The sequence below is a fragment of the Lynx canadensis genome, chromosome C1 (genome assembly GCF_007474595.2).
Source record: "Lynx canadensis isolate LIC74 chromosome C1, mLynCan4.pri.v2, whole genome shotgun sequence".
Lineage (NCBI taxonomy): Eukaryota > Metazoa > Chordata > Mammalia > Carnivora > Felidae > Lynx > Lynx canadensis.
The window spans coordinates 220303387-220325749 of record NC_044310.1 but is presented as its reverse complement, the minus strand read 5'-3'; the positions used below and the strand labels follow the sequence as shown (position 1 = coordinate 220325749).

The 22363-nt window shown below is 55.0% G+C and overlaps 1 protein-coding gene across 1 annotated transcript in view; it reads right to left on the bottom strand.

Annotated features, from left to right (window-relative positions):
- SNED1 (sushi, nidogen and EGF like domains 1) overlaps window positions 1-22363 on the bottom strand; it is an 87027-nt gene that overhangs the window by 10604 nt on the left and 54060 nt on the right. The window contains exons 17-26 of the mRNA XM_030327595.1: window positions 16405-16518; window positions 15973-16086; window positions 14878-14991; window positions 14164-14460; window positions 12497-12680; window positions 10656-10768; window positions 9534-9815; window positions 8238-8379; window positions 8071-8153; window positions 6466-6579 (exon numbers count right to left, since the gene is read on the bottom strand). Coding sequence (XP_030183455.1) covers window positions 6466-6579; window positions 8071-8153; window positions 8238-8379; window positions 9534-9815; window positions 10656-10768; window positions 12497-12680; window positions 14164-14460; window positions 14878-14991; window positions 15973-16086; window positions 16405-16518 — 1557 coding nt within the window. The remainder of the gene's footprint in view (window positions 1-6465; window positions 6580-8070; window positions 8154-8237; window positions 8380-9533; window positions 9816-10655; window positions 10769-12496; window positions 12681-14163; window positions 14461-14877; window positions 14992-15972; window positions 16087-16404; window positions 16519-22363) is intronic.

Sequence of the window (22363 nt, the reverse complement as noted above, 5' to 3'; positions counted from 1 at the left end):
AAAAATGTCATTTCCAGCTGGTCTGATCTAATTAGGAGTCCTAAGGACACACTGCCTTAGTTTGATGTATCTCTCTTTTAATCTGTAACTTTTCGTCTTTCCCCCATCTGCATTTATTAAAGAAACCAGGTCATTTGTCCTGTAGAATCTCCCTCCTGGACTTTACTTATTGCTTTCTTGTGGCACGAACTCATCTCCGATCCCCACATTTCCTGTAAACTGATCATCAGAGAGAGGGCTTGATAGGGTTCGGTTTCAAGTGGTCTTTGCAGGACTGCTTCCCCCTTCCCCCTTCGCTACTCCAGGAGGCGTGTGATGTCTCTGTCTCCAGTTTTAGCGATGTGGGGATTGATCACTGCTTCAGCATCGGCAGCCTGATTAATCCAGGAGAAAGTTCTGGTAGGCTCTGCACCCGACGGCTTGAGCGTCAGGAGATCTCGAGTCCCAGTTCCGTGATCTCACTAGGGCCGCATCTAACCCCAACTGTAACTCTTCTGCCTTCCTTGGCTGGAAGGCCTCCTGTGAGGACCTGCTTTCCCTTGCCCACTACCTGGTCACCCTGAACTACAGTCCACATAGGCCAGGCCAGACAGATGCTTCATTCCTGCCCTTTATTTGTACACTTGCAGAATAAGCATTGGTCCCCAGCCAGCTCTAAAAGGGACCAGCACCTGGTGCTTGCTCTCGGTGCCGTCGTCAACTCAGGGATGCTTCTGTATTTGATGGGACTCAGTCTGCAGCTGCCATGAGTCTTCGGTTATCCAGATGCCCCGGTTTTCCGTCCTCTGCCTGTGGGAGCCTTTCAGGTCTGTTTTTGTGCTCAGGAGATAAAACCCCAGTTGTCTTTGAAAGCTTGCTTGTTTTACAAGTATGTCCTGGGTATATTTTGTCCATATTCTGCTTCAGTCTTGGAATCAGCCGCTTCTCCAAAGACCCCTGGTTCCTTTAATCGGAGGGTGGCGTCTAGAGCCCACAGTCTGGGCGGCCAAGGTGCTCACTGCTCCTGGGGTGTCAGTGCTTCAGGCCTTTTCAGTGGACGGAGCTAGGAACTTAGATTTAAAAATAAAAGTAAACAAATTGTGAGTTTATATCAATATTTAGTTAAGAAGGGAAACACAGGGATTTTACTTCTTTGATTTTATATTGTGTCTCTCTACACTGCAAATCTTGGTGGCATTGACATAATTATTTTCGTTATCCCACGGTGTACGTGTAACAATTCTAAATAGTACCACTGTGTCTACTGACATTGAGATCATTGAGTACAGCTTGAAATTTCTCTTAATTCTTCTCATAATAAGAATTCTTCTTATTAAATATATCCTGTTTTTCAAATCACTTGAAATGATACTTTTTTCCTGTCTGGTTATGCCATCAACATGGTAAATAGGTTTATTTATTTCAGTTTGTTTTCAGTTTTTAGGTGTTGCTTTTTCTGTGTGTCATTTGGGAAAAAAACACTTTCTTCGTTCTAAAATAAAAACTATAAAGATACATTTAGGGAAGTCTAGCATCCACCACCATCCCTTTGCTTCCTTGTTCTTATTTCCTTCCTCATACAACCATTTTAGTTAGTTTTATTTCTTTTTAAATATAAGAAAATAGGTGTGTTCATATATCCCTTCCCCACTTTTCCACACAAAAGAGATACTGAACACACTGGTCTACACGTTACGTTTCAATAATAGCTTTATTGAGATATAATTTAAATACCATACAGTTCACCCATTTTAAGTGTGTAGTTTATAGTTTTTAGCATATTCAGAGATAGATGCATCCGTCACTACAGTCAATTTTAGAGTGTTTTTGTCATTTCAGAAAGAAACCCCACATCCCTTAGCTGTCATCCCCCACGCTACGCTGGTACCCCCAGGCGGTCACCCCCTCTACTCGCCTCTCCTCGCACCCCCAGTCCCAGGCAGCCACTGACTCTGCTTTCACGGTGGAGTTCCCTATCCCGGACTTTCGTGTGAGTGGAACCATATTATATAGAGTCTACTGTGACTAGCTTCTTCTACTTAGTACGATGTTTTCAAGGTCTACCTATGTCGTAGCCTGTGCCAGTACTTCTTCATTCCCTTTTATGGCCGAATCATGTTCCACTGTGTGGACCACATTCCGTGTATCCGTTCGCCAGTTGGTAGACATGTGGGTTGTTTCCATCTTTTGGGGATGGTGAATGATGTTCTTATGAGCATTCGTGCACAAGTGCCTGTGTGGGCATCTGTTTTCATTTCTCTTGGGTACATACCTAGGAGTGGTGGAATTTTCTGGGTCATATAATTCTGTTCAGCTCTTTGAGGAACTGCCGGGCTGTGTTCCCCCCAGCCCCGCCATGCTGCATCTGTCTTCCCTCAACCTGCTGCACCTGCCTTCCCCCCACGCGCTGCACCTGTCCTCCCCTCCCCCCCCCCCCCCCCCGCCCCGTGCTGTACCTGCCTTCCCCCGTCATGCTGCACCACTCTACGTGCCCACCAGCAGTTTCTCCACATCCTCACCGGTGCTCATTGTCATCTTTTCGTTCTAGCCATCCTGCAGGTGTGAGGTGGCATCTCACTGTGGTTTTGACTAGCGTTTCCCTGATGCCTCATGATGTCAAACATCTTTTCATGGGCTTCTTGGCCATTTGTGTATCTTCCTTCTAGAAATAAGTGTTTAGATCCTTTTGTCTGTTTCTTACTAGGGTTATCTTTTATTCAGGCAAAGTTATTCTTTATATATTTGGATACAAATGCCTTGTTCAGGTATATGTTTGCAGATATTGTCTCTCATTCTCTGGGCTGTCTTCTCCCTGATAACGTCCTTTGAAGCACAAAAAGCTTTATATTTTGCTGAGTCCAATCTGCCTTTTTTTTTCTTTTGTTGCTCAGGCTGTTGGTGTCTATCTAAAGTCTTTTGCCAAATCCAAGGTCATGAAGATTTACCCCTGTGTTTTTTCCTGAGAGTTTTACAGTTTTTGCTCTTAGATTTAAGTAGTTGGTCTGTTGGGTTAATTTTGTGTATGGTGTGAAGTTGAGGTCTGACTTCATTCTTCTGCATGTGGACGTCCAGGGTTCCCAGCTCCCATGTGTCAAAAGCTGTTCTTTCCCGCATTGAATGGTCTTGGCCTCCTCGTTGAAATCAGTTGACCACAGATGTATGGGTTTCTTTCTTGGCTTTCAGTTCTGTTCTGTTGGTTATAAGCCTGTCCTTGTGCCAGTATCACACTGACCTATTACCGTTGCTCTGTGGTAAGTTTTGACAACGGGGTGTATGGGTCTTTCTGCTTTTTAAAGATGGCGTTTGTTATTCCGGGTCCCTTCCAATTCCATATGGAATTTAGACTCTGTACACCATGTCCATAGATATTTTATGGCAAGCTTACGGAACATGGCAGTGCGCAGGCCCGTGCGGAGCCCGTGAGCCTCTGCCAGCTACCCTCACCCTTTGTGATCGGGACACCGGGCTGCAGAGACTGACTGATGTTCGCTCCACTCTTGGGCAGCTGAGGCCCTAAGCCTGCAGTTCATGCAGCAGTGGGATTGTCACCAGGGCACTGCCCACTGTAGCCTCATCTTGTGAAGTCAGCCCACTGAATCCCGAGTTTATTGTGACCTACGCCCCCTTTAACAGAGGTGGCTGTTTTGAACGGGGTGGGGAATGGGTATGGCTGTACTCCGGGGTGGTGGCAGTGGGAGGCTCCTACGTGATGATAAGTCACAGAGTAAAGAGGTGTAAGTTCTGCCCTTGCTGCTGTCACCCGAGGATGGAGACTGCCTGCCTGTCTGTGGTTGTGGTATGCAGGGGATAAAACCGGGAGAACCCCCAAATCTTGCTGGGGTGAGAATTTGGAGAAAACAGGAAGAATTTGACTAGCCTCAGTGGCCACTCCAGACCTCTGTAGGGGCAGGTTGTGATCTTGGGGATCCTCCTCCTCTCCATGAACTTTCCCTGGGAGCTAAAGGTGCACCCCTAACCCGGAGAGCTGCCTGGTGAGGAAACACCAATCAAGAGTGTTAATTGTAGTCTTTGGGTGTCTAGGGCTCTCTGGGGATCCTCCTTTCCTTGAGAAAGAAAAGTCTAAGCGCTTCCGGAGAAAATGAGCAGATATCCTACAAGGAAACAGGAATAAGATTGACACCCATTGACAGCAGTGCTGGACAGATGACAGGGGACTAATGTTTGAAGAACTGAAAGGTAGACAACCTTTGAACCTCGAATTTTATACCCACTCAAATTGTCTTTCAAATGTGACAGCTACTAAGAGCATTTTCAGGCATGTAGGGCCAAATCCCAAGTGCTTTGTGGGACTCCACAAGATGGTTATAAACTTAAAAAAAATTTTTTTTAATGTTTATTTATTTTGGAGAGAGACAGAGACAGAGACAGAGCACGAGCAGGGGAGGGGCAGAGAGAGAGAGAGGGAGACACAGAAACTGAAGCGGGCTCCAGGCCCTGAGCTTTCAGCACAAAGCCCGACACGGGGCTCGAACCCACAAACCATGAGATCATGACCTGAGCCGAAGTCTGGCACTCAACCTACTGAGCCACCCAAGTGCCCCTGGTTATAAACTTTTATAGAAAGACAGAAGACCAAGAACAGCCAACACTGAAGGTCGGAGTGAGTGGGTGGGCCCTGAGGGATAGCATGTCTTACCAAAGATAGCGCCATTAAAATCGTGGTGTTGGCTTCAGGAAGGCAAAACAGTGGAACAGAGCGGTGGACCCAGAGCCTTTGGTCAAGACCGATGAAAAGACGCTTGACCGTATCCGCATTCAAGACACAAATCCACATCCCAAGGGGTGTGCTTCATCCCCATTCCACTGGCAGAATCTGGAAACCCTGCCAGGTCAGTTTTAGGGAGACTGGCTTAACCACACTCTCGATCATAGCTGGAGGGAGTATGAACTCACGTCCCCACTCAGAACACAGGTTCGCCCTCGTGAGTGACCTGGGCTTTCACACATCCCAAGCCCAGCATTTCCACTCTTGCACGTGCGCCAGGGGATACGTGTGGGGACTTGATAGTGACGCTGCCAGTGACAGCCCAACACGACCCGGGTGCCCTCTGGGCAAAGAGTGGACAAGGCCGCGGCGGATTCACTTGTGCGTGAATGAGCTGTGGCCACGAACGACAGCTCTGACCGACCTTACGGACAGTCCGGGAGGATGTGCACGGCAGACACCTTGTAACTAAAAAACCTCAACTGTTGAGGCAAACGTGGGCATGTGCGAGGCCCCCTCCCCACCGCCCACCCTGCAGCAGAGCAAAGGGACTTAACACGGAGTCCAGGGGCATGGTTGGCTGGCAGTACGACAGCGAGATACAGGTTACTGTTCGTGTTCTAGTTCACGGGTCGGGTTCCACATCTAAAGGTCACTCTATCTTAGCAAAAGGTAACTTATTAAACTAAATAAAAGGGGCTGTCATGGTCCCCAAATAGGTGTAACAGGAACCAAAAGCCACAATTAGCTTTGCACACCTCGGGGATGTAAATGATTTTTTTTCCTGTTGATCACCTGAACCCTCCTTTTGCCCCTCCCCCGCCTGCCTGCATGGCTCTCGTTAGCAAACACTGCAGATGGCAGTGACGTCCGGGGCCAGCGTGAACCCCCGCCTTGAGAAGGAGCGGTAATTCACGTCTCTCTGGTTCCAGGGTTTTACGAAACGCAGCGTCTCATATTGAAAAGGGCTGACTAACACAGACCCTCTGATGACACGGGTGCTTATGTCACTTACAAAACAACAGCAACATAATTTTTACTTTACTCTGCACCCACCTCAACTAATGGGGTCATGCAGACCACCCTCTCGGGGCTCCTTGGGCTGAGGGCAACTCCAGGCACACACACCCTCTGGTGCAGATGCCCTTGATGTGTGCGGGTGTCCTTGGGTCACCCGGGGCAGGCCTGCAGGCGAGACGCGCCCTCGGAGGCGGCATCTCGGGCACTTGGCTCACCGTTCCCGCCTTCCTTGGGGTCTGGTTGGTGGGAGGGCCCAGCCTGGGCCTGTGGTGTGACTTGGGAGAAAGGGCCGCTGGGTCCTGCAGGAACGGTCCCCAGAGGGGCCCAGCCCCAGGGGTTAGAGCGAGGAGGAAAGGTGGGGCCGGGGTCTGAGTCTGGGTGACGGACGTGTGTCTCGGAGCTGTCCCGGCTGCCCCTCCGGGACTTCTGCACCCTGCTCAGCACGGTCCTCTGGAGAAGCAAGGGCTGTGCTTTCTGTTGGGGGGGGAAGGGGTTGTCCCTCCAGGGCAGGCCTGGGTCGTTTGGGTGAGTGTGCTCCCAGCCTGTTCTCTGTACACAGAGATGTGGGCGCCGCGGCCCGTGTGGTGAGCTTCGCCCACCCTTTCCAGGACGGGGTGTTTGGCTGCTCCTTGGGCAGCTCTGTGTCTCCCGCTTCTTCCCTGTGGGCGGCCCCCTCCTCACCTCCGGCCCTAAGGCCCCCTAAGGTGGTCAGCTCTGAAAGTCCACTCCTGCTGACTTACTTTCCGAGTCCTTGTCGCTGCTGCGTTCAGGCAGCTGGAGGGCCAGGCCGACCTGCTCAGGCGCCTGCTTGGGGGCCTCCTCCGTGTTCTCGAGCTGCGCCAGAGCCGTGGGTTCTAGGAGAAACGAGAATGCCCCGGTGTGCTGACCACACAGCCTGCTGCCTCGTGCCCAGGATTGTTCTTGGGTGTCCTTGAGCTGCTTCTCTCCCTCAGGGTGCAGGGATGGCCGTGGTGAGCGCTCGGTGCCCACTTCCCTGCTGCCCCCTCCCCCACTTGGGCAGAGTCCCACGGGCCCCTGCACTCCCTCCAGCAGGAGAGCTTTCCTCCCCGTCCTGCTGAACCTCACAGCTGCTTTGGTGAAGGTCACCGGTGCCCTGAGGCTGGGCCGAATGTCCTGTCCAACCCGGTGGCCCCATCCCTCCAGGTGGCTGATGCTGTGCTGTCCTTCCTGTGGTCAAATTCTGCTCTCTTCTGTCTCCACCCCTGCTTCTGGAGGGCTGTGGTGCCTTCTCCACCCCCATCCACCTTCAGGCGGACCTTGTACTTGGCCACCCCTGTGTGTAAGTCTGCTTTTCTGAGGGGTCCCTGCCTGTGTGCTTAATGGCTTTAGGAGGGTGTCCAGACACAGCCCAGCCTGCGCAGCTGCCCAGACACCTGCCCGGGCCCTTCCTGCTCCTGGTCGCTGTGTGCGGCGAGCCGTTCGGCTGCTCCTCTGCTGGCCGCCAGGGCTGCGACACCACCCGCTCATCACTCTCCCTTTTGTTCCCTGGCCCAGGAATGTCTGTGTTGGTTGAAAATCCTCACTAAACTGGTAATCGGGTTCTCTGCCAGGGAATCCATGAGGACGGGCCCTGGTTTACAGCATCCTGAGGGCCTTTGGGGCAGGGCAGCCAGTGGGCGTGTGGCTCCTGGCCTGCTGTGCCACAGTCTTGGGGAGGACCTGTTGCAGACAGGTTCCTGGCCACCTGCTCCTGCGGAAGCACGTGAGAAGGGGCCAGGCCATCGGGGCCCATCGCCCATGCCCTGTGCTGCTGGGGCCCTGCAGAGAGGCCTGCCGGCCTGCCACGGGTGATCCCACCCATCCAGGCTGAGCAGGATCTGAACCCAAGGCTCTGCCTGGAGCACGGGACACGATCTCTTACTGTGGCGGAGAGGTGCAGTCCGCTGACTGATGTGCCTGCCGTCACCTGGCTCCTTGTTAAAAGACTCCAGCTGCACAGCTCTGGGTGGGGCCCTGCACTTCTAGAAGCCCCCAGGCGAGGCTGGTGTGCTGGGAGCAGCAACGAGTTAGATGGCGTCACACTCTCCTGCTTAGTGTCGCAAGCCACGCGGGGACTCCTGAAGCAAGGCCAGCTTCTGTGCCTCAGACCGACTTGTGCCCCCGAGCCCTGCCAGCAACCTGCACTTCGGCTCCGGGTCAGGAAGGCTCCTGTGAGCCTGTGCAGGTGTGAGGGCCTGGCCTTGCGCCAGGTCCCTGCTGAAGGTGGCGTCAGGTGTCGGGGTTGGGGGTTGGGTGGGGAGGGTTGTCCTTAAGCTCTCAGGGTGCTGGGGACAAGGGCCGGATGAGGTGGCAGTGAGGCTACAGGGGCTGGCTGAGGCACTCACGTGATCTCACGGTGACCGATTTGCCAGGTGAGCCACTAAACTTGGCACTCACTCGCCCTCTGCCGTCCACAAGCTCCGAGAACCTGCCAAGGGAGTCACCATGCGTCACCACTGTGGGGCTTGTGGCTGGGGCCGCGCGCTCCGGGTGGGGGCGGCTGAGGCTGCACCTGGGGGCCGGGGTCTGAGCTTCGGGGGCGTCACGGTCACTGAGCAGGTGCTCCGGCAGGCGCACGGGGGGCGGTCTGTTTCTGAGCACCCGTGGATGGAGTCCCTCCCTGTGCCAGCGTCTGTCAGCGCCGTCCCTTGGGGCTGCAGGTGGGTGGGAGGAGCGGGTGGCTGCACAAGGCCTGACCCTCCCGGCCCCTCGGAGGGGGAGGACTGAAGAGGGGCCTGTGCATGCCCGAGATCTCGCGGCAGGCTCACGGCTTTCTGAGAAGCCCTGGGCCCTGTCCGTGCCCACCCCCGCCTCCACCCGCTTCCCATCCCAGGGCTCGCGGGACAAGCTGTCCTGGCCCACCTTGGGCCCAGGCTCTCGCTCTGCAGGACACGGCCAGCCACTCAGACCTGACGGGACACCTCAGCGAGGCCCCCACCCTGCACACGCCCAGAGCGGGAGGACTAGGCGCCTCCGTGGGTCCTTGTCGCCTGACTGTGCCCTTCAGCCCTCCCTTGGGCAGGTGCATGCAGCCGTGCTGGGTCTGAACCTCTCGGAGCAAGCGTCCACCTCCTGCGTGGTGCCCGCGTGTCTGCTCTCTGGGGCTCTGTTCTGCCTCAGCCACTGTCCACCCCACTGTTCTTTCTTCTCCCTTCGTTGCCCTCACTGCAGCACCTGTCCGGATGTACCGTCTTCCTACAGCTTGAGAACGTGAGCAGGGTTGTGAGGGACCTGGGCGACCCTGCGGGCCACGTCCTCCATGTGGCCTCTCTGAGACTCTGCGTTCCTGAGCTCTTCCCACCGTCCATCTGTCTGGGCCTCCCCCAGGCTCCCCTTCCTGTGGCCATCCTGGGCCTTTCTCTCTCCCATGCTTCTGTCCATCGGCTCCTCACGGGTGAGGCCTGGCTGCACGGCCACGCCCCGGGGACAAGGTGAGGAGCAAGATGCTTGTGTCTCCAAATTCCTAGTGTACTGACCTTGTGCCAACCGCACACAAGTCCTTCCTCCCCCACCGATTTTCACACCCCCAATTCTCCTGCGTTAACACAGTCCTGTTTTGAGGTTGTCTGTCTGATGTCCGTGGGTCAGTTGTGGTCTGTGCCGGGAGAGGGTCCTGGGGCTGGGCCGTCTCCTGGGCCAGGACACCACTCCCCAGGGATGGCAGCCCAGGCCGCTGCCCTGCTGGTGGCCCACGGGGAGCACCAGGGGCCAGGCTGCACTCACCATGGCCCCACGGGTCCTGAGCAGACCACGGGGCCTTGTGTGTGTGGCCGTCCCCTCCCCCCAGCCCTGGTAGGGCTGCACTCACAGGTGATGATGTAGAGGTGAGCAGGCTCACTGTGCAGTTGGTCGCCCTCTGCGCTCTGCACGGCTGTCACCGAGAGCTGGTACCGCCGCCCTGGCAGCAGGTCCCTCACCGTGTAGGACGTCAGCCTTCCGTTGGGAACGTAGCGGCTTTTGGTGCTCTGGCTGGTGGTCACGTTGATGACGTATGCCTCCAGCAAGGTACTTGGAGTGGGGGTGTCCCAGACCACGTGGGCAGAGGTGGCCGTGACTCTGGCGGCGGTCAGGTTTGCTGGTGGCAGGGGCCCTGATAGGCACAGAGCAGGGGAGGGAGGTGACGGGGGCCGGCGGGGTCTCCTGCCACCGCCACGTTTACAGATCTGACGTGGATTGCCGAAGCCTTGTGCGAAGCCAAGTCTGGTCATTACGGACAACCTTATGGTCCTGAAGGATGGTGTGGAGGGGTGTCTGTAGCAGCACGTCCTCCTGCCCGAGATGCACCCCAGAATGCTGCCTGGTGCACCCACGGAGGCCCCCATGCCTGCGCAGCCTGTCAGCGTGTCCTCCTTTTGATCCCCTAAGCCTGGCCATATGCACCTTCTCCTGGGACATGTAAGAGGGGCTGGGCTAGACAGGCAGGGAATGGGCCAGGGTCCCAGCCTCAGGGTCAGTGCCAGGACTTGAGCCTGTGATCACCCTTGCCCCACGGGCCATCCATATGCCTCCCCGCTGGGCAAGGCCCCGCCCAGACCTTCCGTCCTCACCACGCATCCCCCGTGCTCACCGGTCCCCTTGTGTGTGGACCGCACGGCACTCTGGCCCCCTCCCACACGTTGCGCTGGGAGGGCTGGTGAGGGCCAGGTCTCCTGCCCATGAGACACCATGGAGATCAGGAGTGGACAGCGTGTGCATTCACCGGTGTGCCCCTCTGGCCTTTGGCTTGTGACTCCCATCTGGTAGGAGCCCAGGAGCATCCGGGTGCCGGGTGAATGCGCAAGCAGGGGGCTTCCTGGGAAGTCCGCCTTCCCTGGCACTGGAGGGGAAGAGACCTCTGGGGCACCAGGGCCACTTTGGTAGGACTGGGGCTGGAGGGAGGTGATGGCTGGCCAAGTGCCCTTAAGAGCTGAGCTCATGCCACTGTACTCACGCGTCCACACGTGCAGCGGGGCCGAGGCCAGACTCTCGGTGGGAGGCTCCTGTCCCCCGAGCCCACTGAGGGCAGTCACGTGGATGGTGTATCTCCTTCCTGGCAGCAGGGCCCTGCGGGAGGGGAGGGGAGGGGGAGAGACTCCATTACAGACTGTGACTCCTCCCACACAGGTGGGGGAAGAGGTGTGAGTGGTCCTGCAGGTGGCCCGGGGGGCCTCCACAAGGACCAGATTTGTGGGCTGAGACCTGTGTGCTCCTCAGGTGGGAGCTCCTCCCTGGTCTGTCTGTCTAGAACAGGGCAAGGGTCGAGAAGAGCCCACGCCTGCCTGAGGTGGCTGTAGTGCCCAGGCTGGTGTTCAGACAGGAGAGGCCAGAAAAGGGAGGGCCCTTGGAGGTCATTGTGCAGAAAGGGTTGACCGGCAGGCCCCGCTGCTCTCCTCGGAACGCCCGCCCGCCAGGTGGCCCGCGGCTGGCACTCACGGATCAGAGGACCTCGCTGCCCCCTGACGTCTGTGCGGTCTGTGCGGCGTGGTTCGAGCTGAGCACCCGCTTCCGCCCGGGCACCCGGAATCTGCGCCAGGCCCGGGGGGCCCCGTGCCCAGCCCCCGATTAAAACCCCGGGTGCTGCGTCTCTCACAGGCACCTGGTGGTGGCCCGTGTGAGTGCACAGGGAGGGCGCCCGGGAGCTCAGGCCTGCTCCCCCGACTTCTCCCTTCCTGCGCGCCCTACCATTTCTGTGTTGTGAATCCCAGCCGGGAGCGCGGCCTGTGCTGAGTCTGGGGGGGCCCCCCAGTGACTCACCGAGCCGGGTGGTCTCGGGGACCCTGACTCACCAAGTGCCCACCCGGGCCCCACGTGTGTTTTTGTGACACTGTTCTTTGGAAGTGGGCAGGATGTACATCACGAGAGGTCGCAGCAACACTTAAGAGACAAAGAGAGCAGAGTCTTGCCTCCAGCACAGCAGGCATAGAAAACACGGTGTTGGAAAGTCCGCAAACTAGAAGCAACACGACTCGGTGGTGCAGAGGGGACTGAGCGCTGTGCCTGGCTCTCCTGCCCCGACCCCTGCAGCGCCTGCCTTCCGGACAGCCCTCCCCATGGCCGTGGCCTGTGGCTGCTCTGGGCAGGATGCCGCTGATCTGGCGACGTGGCCCGCTGCTGCCGGGTGTGGGCAGTTAGGTGGGCCTGTCCTCTACCAGAGCTGTGTGCGCGCTGCAGGCACAGGGACCCCAGGCCGCGGCCAGCTAGTCTTCCTTCCCACCCTCCTGTCTTCCAGCACCATCCCCAGCAGGTCTCGGAAGCCCCTCTGGCTGGTGAAGGCCCACGGGGCCGCTGGGGGCTGAGGCCGTGGAGTGCGAGCCTTCGCTGCGGGCTGTCCGAGCACACTCCAGTCCTCAGCCGCTCGGAGCTAGTTTGTAATTCCGTTTGCATCTGATTTGTAATCGTTCCGCATAAGATGGTTCTGTGCCCAGTTTAAGGTTTGGCCATATTATTTAAACAGCATAAAAACGTAAAGCAACTGCAGGGGTGCCCTGCGTCTCCCTTTCAGGGGAGGGGCCTGTGTGACTCAGGCCGTGCTGCCCTCCAGGAGGCCCAGTCTCCCTCCTTATCTGTGCGGGAGGCAGCACCTCCCAGAGTTTTCGAGAGTCTCTGCAGCCCCGTGATGAGGCAGGGCGGGCAGGTGCCTGGGGGACCCGGGGCGGGGGGAGCGCACACACACACATCCCTGCTTCTCACGGCAGGCTGGGCAGCTGGGGAATGGCAGGGTAAGGACACAGAGGGAGAGAGGAGGAAGCTCTGGGGCCCCGAGGGAAGGGAAGGCCGGCCCTGTGCTCTCACCCGAACGTGAACTTGTCCACGCTCTTGTCCATATCGGTGGACTGGTCCTCCTGGGCCTCGGGATGCCGGATGGACACACGAACGCCGCTGACCGTCGCGTGACGGATCCTGTGCAGAGCCCACCGCACTGAGATGGTGCTGGCTGTCACGTTGGTGACCTCAAGGCCCTCAACGGGGCGGGGTCCTGGGGGGCAATGGGCCCCTCAGCTGATGCTGGCACCTCCTCGTCTCCAGGGGAGGGCAGGGGCTTGAGACAACGAGACAAGGCTCAGGAAGTGTGCTGGGGGTCACAGAGGTGGCCCAAGTGAGGTGCAGGCCCACCTGGGCTTGCTGAGTGCACCCCTTGGCCACAGTGGGACTAGGGGACGTCAGGCCCCGGACTCCAGCCTGGGGTGGGCGGTGCAGTCAGCTCCACCGGAGGCCTGCAGTCTTGCCTACTTAGACACGTTTGGACATGCACGGACCCTGGGAATCCCCTTCCCCTGTGTCTGTCTGATTTGGTCACACTGACCGTGAACGTTTGGGTGACGCTTGGGCCAGCGGGCATAGAAGCCGGGAAAGCTCTGGGCTGCCGCAGGGAAGGGTCTGGGTTCGGCACGGGAGCTGGGAGGGGAGCCCTTGGCTCCCTGGGCAGGTGCGGTGCCCGGTCTGGCGGGCAGTGCTGGCTCTGCCCACCGTGATCTCCTGGGGAGACCCCACTCGGATGGGGGAGGGGGAGGGGTGCCACTTCTTCCTGAAGCCAAGCTCAGGCTGAGCCCACTCCACCCCGCAAGCTCGCTCGGCCTTCCTGCTGCCCAAGTTCGCTGCAGGTGCCTCTTGGCTGTGCTTTCCCACGACACACCTGTCCTGAGTTTCTTATCTCCTCTCTCACCTGGCCCTCAATGTCCTCAGGGTTAGTGTCTGGCTCGGGCTGGCAGGTGATGTTAGGGCACCCTCCCTTCTCCCGCTAAGTTCCTCTCCATGCCTCTGAGCGTCCTCACCTCCCTCCTTACCCAGCCAGAGTCCCCACCGGTGGGCCATGGCTGTCTGGCCTCACGGCGCTCCTGTGGCTGGCCCCGCCCACCTGCTTTGACCTGTGCCAGCACCTGGTGTGGTGGGCACGGAGCCCCTTGTGTGGTGGTCACACTCTGAACCCCTACTGGCTGCCCTCACGGCCCCTCAGTGCTGCCCAAGGGACCATTGCCTGATCCATACTCCTCCCTCCAGCCTCCAGCACCCCCTTCCAAAGTCCCCAGGGTCCCCTGGCCCCTGCCCACCATTGGCTCCTCCCCCGTAGAGCCCAGAAACAGGCAAGCCAGTTAAGGCCCCGAGGTCTCCCTCGGCTAGGTTTCCAGCTACTCTGCAACGGCACTAGAGGCACCCTCTCTGCCCCACCCCCCCTTCTCTAGACCCGCCACCAGCAGGCTCCCTCCCCGGCCCCTCCGAGCTGCCGTCTCCCCCCTCAGCATGTTGGGGTGGCCTCCTGGACGCCCCAACATGCGCTGGCTCGTCACAGGTGCCTTCTCAGGGAGACCCCCACTTCTCCCCTAGCCTCACTCCTAAGTCACCGGCTCTTATCTCTGTTAGCCACTGCCCAGGGAACAGGTTAAGGGTCCCCGTGGTGCCTCGGGGTGCCTGGCCAGTGTGCCTCTCCAGGTGGCAGCAGGCACGTCCAGGCGGGCACTCACGTGTGCGGGTGAGGAGCAGCACCGGCCTGCTGATGTCATTCTTGTTGTTGGCGTTGCGCTTGACGGAGAACACGGAGATGTTGTAGGCTCTGCCGGCTGCCAGGGCCCGGAGCTGGTGCGAGGAGCGGCTCCGGTCCACGAAATCTGTGCGGCGGTAGGCACCGTCCGAGGAGGCGTAGGTGACCGCGTAGCCGTCAAGCATCTGCCTGGCGGCCTGACCTTCAGGCGGACGCCAGGAGATGGACACCCCACTCTCCTCCACTCGCTCCACCTTGAGGGCCGTCGGCGGGAAGAGCTCTTCAGGGTTTCGGTGGAGAACAAGGGAAGGGGGTGGTCAGCTGTCGGCCACGGAAGCCCTGGCCCCCAGTCAGATATCTCACCTGGTGGCTCTTGGGCCTGCTACCCTGGGGGGTGGAGGTGGGGCAGCTGCCGGGGGTGGGGAGCCAGCTCCTGTCGCCTGCGATGGACCTCTTCTCTCAGCCTCTGGCCAGTGCCTCCCAGGTCTCAGGTGCGTGCGCACCTGCGACTGCATTTATGCCTCCCGGAGTATTTTTATAACCCTCCCTGCTTCTTGGGCAGAGCCTGGGTAAGCAGCTGCCTAGACACTCTGCTCTGGGGGGCCGCTCAGCACTGTGGCCTGTCCCCGGGGGCGCCTGTGCCCTCTGAGGGGTGAGGGAGGCCCCGCCCCCCACACCGGTGCCTCTGCCACCTCACCTTTGGCGCAGTCCTTGCCCGTGTAGCCCACTTTGCAGGTGCAGCTGTGGGACCCGTTGCTGGCCAGGCAGTAGCCGCGGCCCCCACAGGGGCTGGAGAAGCAGGGGTCGCTCACTGGGAGAGGGGAAAGTGTTGGTGAACGCTGGGGTTTTAGCAGCTCCGCCAGCGGGACCCTTGTCCTTCCTGTGTGGGTGTGTTTGTGGGGTGGAGGTGGCTGGTACCATCACAGGCAGGGATTTAGGAAGTGAAGGAGGGGACGTTGTCTGACGGGGATTGCAGGGCTTGCTGGAGGTCCCACTGAGGGGCTGGGCAAGTGTGTCTTTCCTCCTGAGCCGGGCTGTCCCACTGCTGCTCCAAGCCAAGGTGGGCTGGCAGGCGGTGACTCGGGGGCGAGCGCGGTGCTGGCCCCTCCTGGGGGGGGCAGCTGGCAGCCGGGCATCCATGGGCCCCAGGCCTCTGCAGCCTCCCTCTGCGCCAGGGCTGCGGGCACCGCGCGGACCTGGGCTTCCCAGGCCAGGGCCAGGGTCAGCAGGTTCCCAGTGGAGCCTCAGGAAACAATGGCAAACAACCAACGTGTCCCCTCATCACCATCACAGCCGCTAACCTTGCTCTCCCGGGTGTGCCCCCGCCCACCCCAAGCCTGCGCGGTGAGATCCCCTGGCCGCAAACGGTCCCGCCATGCTTCCGCCCGGGCCCCCTCCCCACCGCCGCCCTGCAGCGCGTGGATGGCACACCTCATCCCCAGCACAGCCCTCGCTGCCCTGCAGCGTGCACCCTACACAGTGCGGTGCCCCCGGCCGGGCCTGGCTTGGGGCCTAGAACAGGATAGGCCGGGATGTGCCCCCAGGACACACCCATCCCAGGAGGAGAGCTGAGGTCAGCAAGTTGGGGTTATATCGAAGAGGCGGCTCCAGACAGTGGCAAGTCCTATGAAGGGGGAAAAGGTGGGGAGCGTCTCCAGCCGTAAGGAGCCGTGAGGACTCTGGGGCTGTGGTGAGCTCCGCCCGTCCGGGCTGGACAAGGGGCCAGCCCGAGTCTCCCGGGGGGAGCTGGGGCCGCTGGAGAGGGAGCAGGGACTTGCCCCCACCTCCCTACCTGTCTCGCAGTGGTAGCCGAAGAAGCCCTCTGGGCAGACGCACAGGTAGGCCCCGCCACCGTTCTCACACCGGCCTCCGTGCTGGCAGGGGCTGGAGTCGCAGGCATCCACCTCTGGAGAATACCCAGAGAGTCGGCCAGAGCCGCAAGGGGGTGTCTGGGGGAGGGAGGAGAGGACAGCGGGAAGAAGGGAAGGGGAACCGAGGAGAGATGCCAGGTGGGGGGGGCTGGGCAAACCCCCCTCAGCCCTGGGGTCCCTCCCACCAGGGGGCCTGTCCAGCTGGGCCATGGGCCCCAGCCCCTTCCCTCTGCCCTCTCAGCGGTCCAGGGTCTAGGCTTGTTGAAAACAGGTTTGCCCCGGGGTGTCCGGGGCATCGCGATCGTGGGTGAGGGCCCAGCCGCTCAGGGGACCCACCCAAGCGCAGCCCCTACCTGTCTCGCAGTGGACTCCAGTGAAGCCTGCGGGGCACTGGCAGACAAAGGCCCCCGGGAGGTCCCTGCAGGAGCCTCCATTTCTGCAAGGCTGCATTTGGCACTCATCTGTCTCTGCAGAGACAGGGGCACTTGTCTGTCTCTGCAGAGACAGGATAGGAGGCTGCGTGGCCCTACATGGGCCCTGCACGGGATGACACAGCCCTGCATGGGCTCTCCACGGGCCTCCACCACACCCAGGGTTCCACGTGTGCCCTGCGGCTTCAGCCTGACACCCACCCTCTCCGCTGTCTGCCCAGCAAAGGCTCACCCCCAGGTCACTCCAGCATTTCCCTTCCAGGCTTCTCAGGGGCCCGGAGGCATCCTGGGCCTGGCCCTCCCTGGGGCGGTGTCAGAGTCCTACCTAGGTGTGGAGGGCACAGGGCTCGTCCGTCAGTGTACCCCAAAGGCCTCTCCCCTCCCTCTGCTGGCTTGGAGCACAGGACCAGGGGTGGTCAGGATGTGACTCTCTCCACCCCACCGCCTCCACCCCTGAGGCGGAGGCTGCAGAAGGAGGGGCTGCGAGAGGAGGTCAAGGTCAGCTTGTTCAGCTGCGCTGTGCGTCTCCCTGGGGAGGTGGGGGCAGAGATGTTTGTAAACCTCTGTCTTTCTAGAAGTCGGAGAGGCAGGGGTCCGAGGGCAGGCAGTGGTGGGCCCGGCAGCCTGGGCAGGAGGGGCTGGGGCTGCGCCCCGCAGTCTTACTCAGCTCACAGTGGGCCCCTTTGCGCCCTGTGCTGCAGACGCGCAGGTACCTGGCAGGAGCCCCCGTGCAGCTCTACCAGCTTCCGAGGGAGGGGCGCCCCGGTGCACGGGCACCAGGAGAGACCCCAAGAATAAAGCAGTGTTGTGATTGGAGGCAGTGGCTTGAAGCCGAATAAGATGGACATAAATCAGCTTTGTTCGAGGAGACAGACGGAAGTCTCCAGCACCCCTCAGTGCCTGGAGAGGCCAGAAACCAGGCAGGGGGGGGGACACCCTGGAGAGGAAGCAGTGGCAGCAGGCCCGGGGACAGCAGGCGCGCATGATGACCCGAGGGCTCGCAGAGGTGGTGTGGGACTTCACCCCAGTGGCTCTCGGGTGGCCAGGCCCAATCTTGTTCGTTTGATACACAGCAATCCCATGTGAAACCGGCGCAATGGGGACGGGGCCCTCCCTTTGAAGTATTTGCCACAGGCTCACTTTTTCTTTTAAACTGGGAAGCGTACTTCCGAATTCAAAATTTTCAACTTCTTAAAGTTTACTGTTCCTGCTCAAAATGCAGATGAGTAAGTAATGACGCCTGGGAGCTACAGTGTCCACCGGCTCACCGGCACGTGCCCCTGCCCACCCCCGGGGATGGAATTTTCAGGGCCACGATCTCGTTACCCCTTCCGTGTTTCGATTTTTATGAATCACCTAAACGTGTATGGTTTGTTTGTGCTACATATGAACTTTACTGATAAGATACTGGGGTATAGGGACTCTTCTCTTGGAAGGCGTGAGGGGCCTCCGCATCTCCGGGGTCTCTGCTTTCTGCTGCGTGAACATGGGGGCGGCGGTGGGATCCGTGGTGTGACCACACCATACTTTGTCCGGTGCCGTTTGCTGGGCCTTTGGGTTGGTTGTGGACTTTTTGTTATGATAGAAACCTGCTTCTGTTTTTTTTTTTTTTCCCTTTCCTAGCTCCTGGTATAAGTGTGCTAAGCCTACAGGTGGAATCACGGGCACACAGCTTATACGCATGGTCAGCTGGACAGGCAGACTGTTAGACCCTTTTCAAAGTGTTCCCCCGACTTACACTCCCTCCAGCCGTTGCTAGGAAATCCTGCCCATCCACGTTTTCACCAGCAGATGGCTTCTTAGGTTTGTCAACTGCCTCCGTGAGCTTTTGATGTGCCGCTCACTGATTACTAATACTTCTCCTTGTTTTTGTTGGCTTTCAGTATCTCCTCGTCCATGAAGGGCTTACTCGGGTGTTTTGCCAGTTTTCCTATTGGGTTGATCATTCTTTTCTTATTCATTCACAGAGTTCTTTATGTATTCTTGAAACCAGTTTTATTATGTAAATACATCTTTTCCCGGTTTGTCGCTTATATTTCACTTTCTTCCTTAGGGCTGATGATTTTAAATTCATATTTATATAGTCAAATTTGTCCATTTTTTTCTTTGATAGTGCTTTTTTTCAATGTTTATTTATTTTTGACAGAGAGAGAGAGAGAGAGAGAGAGACAGAGCATGAGTGGGGGAGGGGCAGAGAGCGAGAGAGAGAGAGAGAGAGAGAGAGAGAGAGAGCGAGAGAGCGAGGGAGACACAGAATCCGAAGCAGGCTTCAGGCTCCGAGCTGTCAGCACAGAGCCCGATGCGGGGCTCGAACTCACGGACCGCAAGATCATGACCTGAGTCAAAGTCAGACGCTCAACTGACTGAGCCACCCAGGTGCCCCTTTGATAGTGCTTTTTTGTGGCTTAAGAAAACTTTCCTAATCCCAAGGCCAAAAGATACCTATACTTTCCACATAAAATTTTATAGTTTTAGAAAAACATTTAAGTCCTTAATCTGGAATGATTTCTTGTGTGTGGTGAAAAGCAGGGGACAATGTAATATTTTTCCAAATGCATAACCATTTTACTCCAGCTGTCAAGAAGACGGTCTCCAATGCTCTTGTCGAAGTTTATAGTTTCAGCTTTTACATTTATGTCTACAATTCATTTCACACATGTAAAAATGTATCATGTTTTTGGTGCTGTTAAACACAATATTGTTCATTTTATTTTATTTTCCAAGTGTTCACTGCCAGAATATGAAAATATCAAGGTTCTGTAATGTCGTCCTGTGTCCTGTGACCCACTTGAATTTGCTTATTTGTTCTATAGCTTCTTTTGTAGAATTTCTTAGGATTTCCTATGTGCATGATCATGTCCCCTTCCTTTCCAGTAGATGTGACTTTTATTTCCTTTCCTTGGCTGTGGCACCGTCTGGGAACTCCTGGGCAATGCTGGAAGGAATTGGTGAGACGGACACAGTTGCCTTGTTACTGATTGCAGCCAGATGTCTCCCACCGTGAAGTCCTTTGTTAGCAGTTGGTGTTTCATGGATGCCCTCATCAGGTTAAAGATCTTCCCTTCCACTCTTAGCTTAGTAAGAGTCTTAAACAGTAGTTGAATATTTTGAAATGATTTTTCTGCTTCTGTTGAAATGACTATATGGTTTTCTTCTTCCTATCCTAATATGGTGAATTACATTTTTCAAGTATTAAGCCAACCTGTGTTCTTGAGATAACTCCCACTTGGTCATGATATATCATACTTTTTATGTAACACTGGGTTTGATTTAGTAATACTTTGTTAAGATATTTATGCTCATGTTGGTAAGGAATATTAGTCTCTCATTTCATTTTTTAAAATAACCTTTCTGTCTGCTTTTGTATCAAGGCAATACTGGTCTCACAAAATGAATCGAGAAGTACTCTTTCTCCTGTATTTTCTAAAAAAGCTTGTGTAGGGTTAGTATTATTCTTTCCTTCAGTGTTTGTTAGAATTCATCCATGAAGCGATCCAGTCTTGCCATTTTCTTGCAGAAAGGTTTTTAATTATGAATTAAATTTCTTTAGTAGATACAGAGCTATTCGTATTTTTTATTTATTTTTCTGTCATTTCTAGTAATTTGTGTCTTTCAAGGTAGTCCCTTTTCTTTCCCTTGCCAGGTACATTGGCCTACTGTCGTTCACAATATCTCTTTGTTGTCCTTTAAATGCTGGTAGGATCCTTAGTGATGACACTTCTTTAATTCTGATATTGCTAATTTTTCGTTTTTATTTCTTGATCAGTATAGCTAGAGGTTTGTCAATTTTATCAAGCCTTTCAAGGAACCACCTTTCAGTTTCATTGGTTTTCTCTGCGTAGGTTTTTTTATAATTACATTTTCGATTGTTGAGGTATTAAAATGTAATTGTGTTATAATAATCTATATCCACTAAACATACTACGTTTCCTGTCATTTTCAGTGGTTTGCCTGCAGGTTAAAGACAACCTTATCAGCTACAAATACTGACATTTTAACTCCCTATTTAGTATTCTCATGACTTTAGTTTCTTTTTCTTTATTGCACTGGCTAATACTTGAAATATAATTTTGATGAGGCTTAGTGACAGTGGGCATCCTTGTCCCCAATTTTAAGAGGAATGTCTATTTAGGATAATGTTTACTTGGGGTTTGAGGAGAAGCATAGTAAAACTGCTTCAGAAGCTAATTTCCTTCCCCCTGTTGGCCGCTCAGTGTGTTTGAGTCAGATCAACAGAAGCACAGCTTTTGAATTCCAGATCCTACCTCTGTATAACAAGGGTCAGGACACTCATGTTCCACAGCTCTCTTGATGTAACCTGTAGTCCTCCCTCTGTAAAGGTGTGAGGTCTTCTAGCTTGGCCACACACAGTATGACCAGTCTGGCTGTGCCCAGCCTAAGCACACCTCTCTGTGGGACGATGCACACTTTGGGGGTTATGTGAATTCTGCTCCTTCTCTCTTTTAAGCTTTTCCTCCAGTAAACCCTATATATTTTATACCACATGGCACTGCAGGTGTGTGTGTGTGTGTGTGTGTGTGTGTGTGTGTGTGTTATTTTTATCTGGTAAGGAAGTACATTTTTATTCCTTATTTGGTAAGAATTTATTTCATGAATGGGTACAAATTTTGCCAAATGTTTATTATGCACTTATTTAGATACGTACATGCTTTTTCTCCTTCAGTTGGTTAATAGAGCAGGTTTTCCTAATATCGAACTATTCATGGCAACAACCCAGCTTGATAATGGTATGTATAGTCTTCATAGACCATCGAGTTTCTGCATCTATGTCCGTATGTTTAACAGACTCATGGCTTACTTTTTCCCACTGTCCATATCTGGTGTTGGCAGCGAGATTATACTGGCCTCATAGAATAGGTTGGCACATACGCTTTATATTCTACTCTCCAGAGAGCCTATATGATGATGCAATGACCTATTGGTTGGCAATTTGGTAGAATTTACCTATAACATTGTTTGGTCCTGGAGTTTCTTTGTGGGAAAATGCTTTAACTGCTGCTTCAATACCTTTAGACCTGTATAGAATTATGTAGGCTTTCTACATTTCCTTGAGTCCTTTTTGGTAAGTTATATTTTTCTATGACTATGTCCATTTCTGCTAAGGTTTCAAATTTATTTGTATAGACTGGTTGATGGCATTCTCATTATCTTTTTAATCTCTGTTATATCTATGGCTATGTAATTTTTGTCATTTATAAGGATTTTTATTTGTGCTCTTTGTTTTTCTTGATCAGTTGATCGAAGTTTGTCCATTTTCATAGGCTTTTCAAAGAACCGATTTTAGTGTTCTCTGTACTTTTGACTTATGTTTCGTTAATTATGGCTCTTGTGTTACCTTTTTCTTTCTACTTTGTTTGTATCATTTGTTGTCCTTTTCCTAACTTCTAAACTCAGACATTTAATTCATTCATTTTTGGACTTTTCTTATTGTGGATTTAAAGCTGTAAATTTCTAGGGGTGCCTGGCTGGCTCAGTCAGTAGAGTGTGTACCTCTTGATCTTGGGGTTGTGGGTTTGAGCCCCAACACTGGGTGTAGAGATTACTTAAAAATAAAATCTTAAAAAAAATAAAGCTGTACATTTCCCCTGAAGCACTGCTTTTGCTACATCACACAAGTTTCTATATAGAAAATGATCGTTAATATTCACTTAAAATTTGTAACTGTCCATATTTCCTCTACCGATAAGTTAGTTCAAAGTATCTTTAAAAACATCTAAACATGGAGATTTAAAATTTATCTTCTTCTTCTTAATAACGTAATATTTTCTGTGTGTTCAGGGAATGAATTAGTTCAAATTGTTAGCTAATATTCAGACCTTCTTTTTGCTTATTGTTTTTTTGGCTTCTTAACCCGAACTAA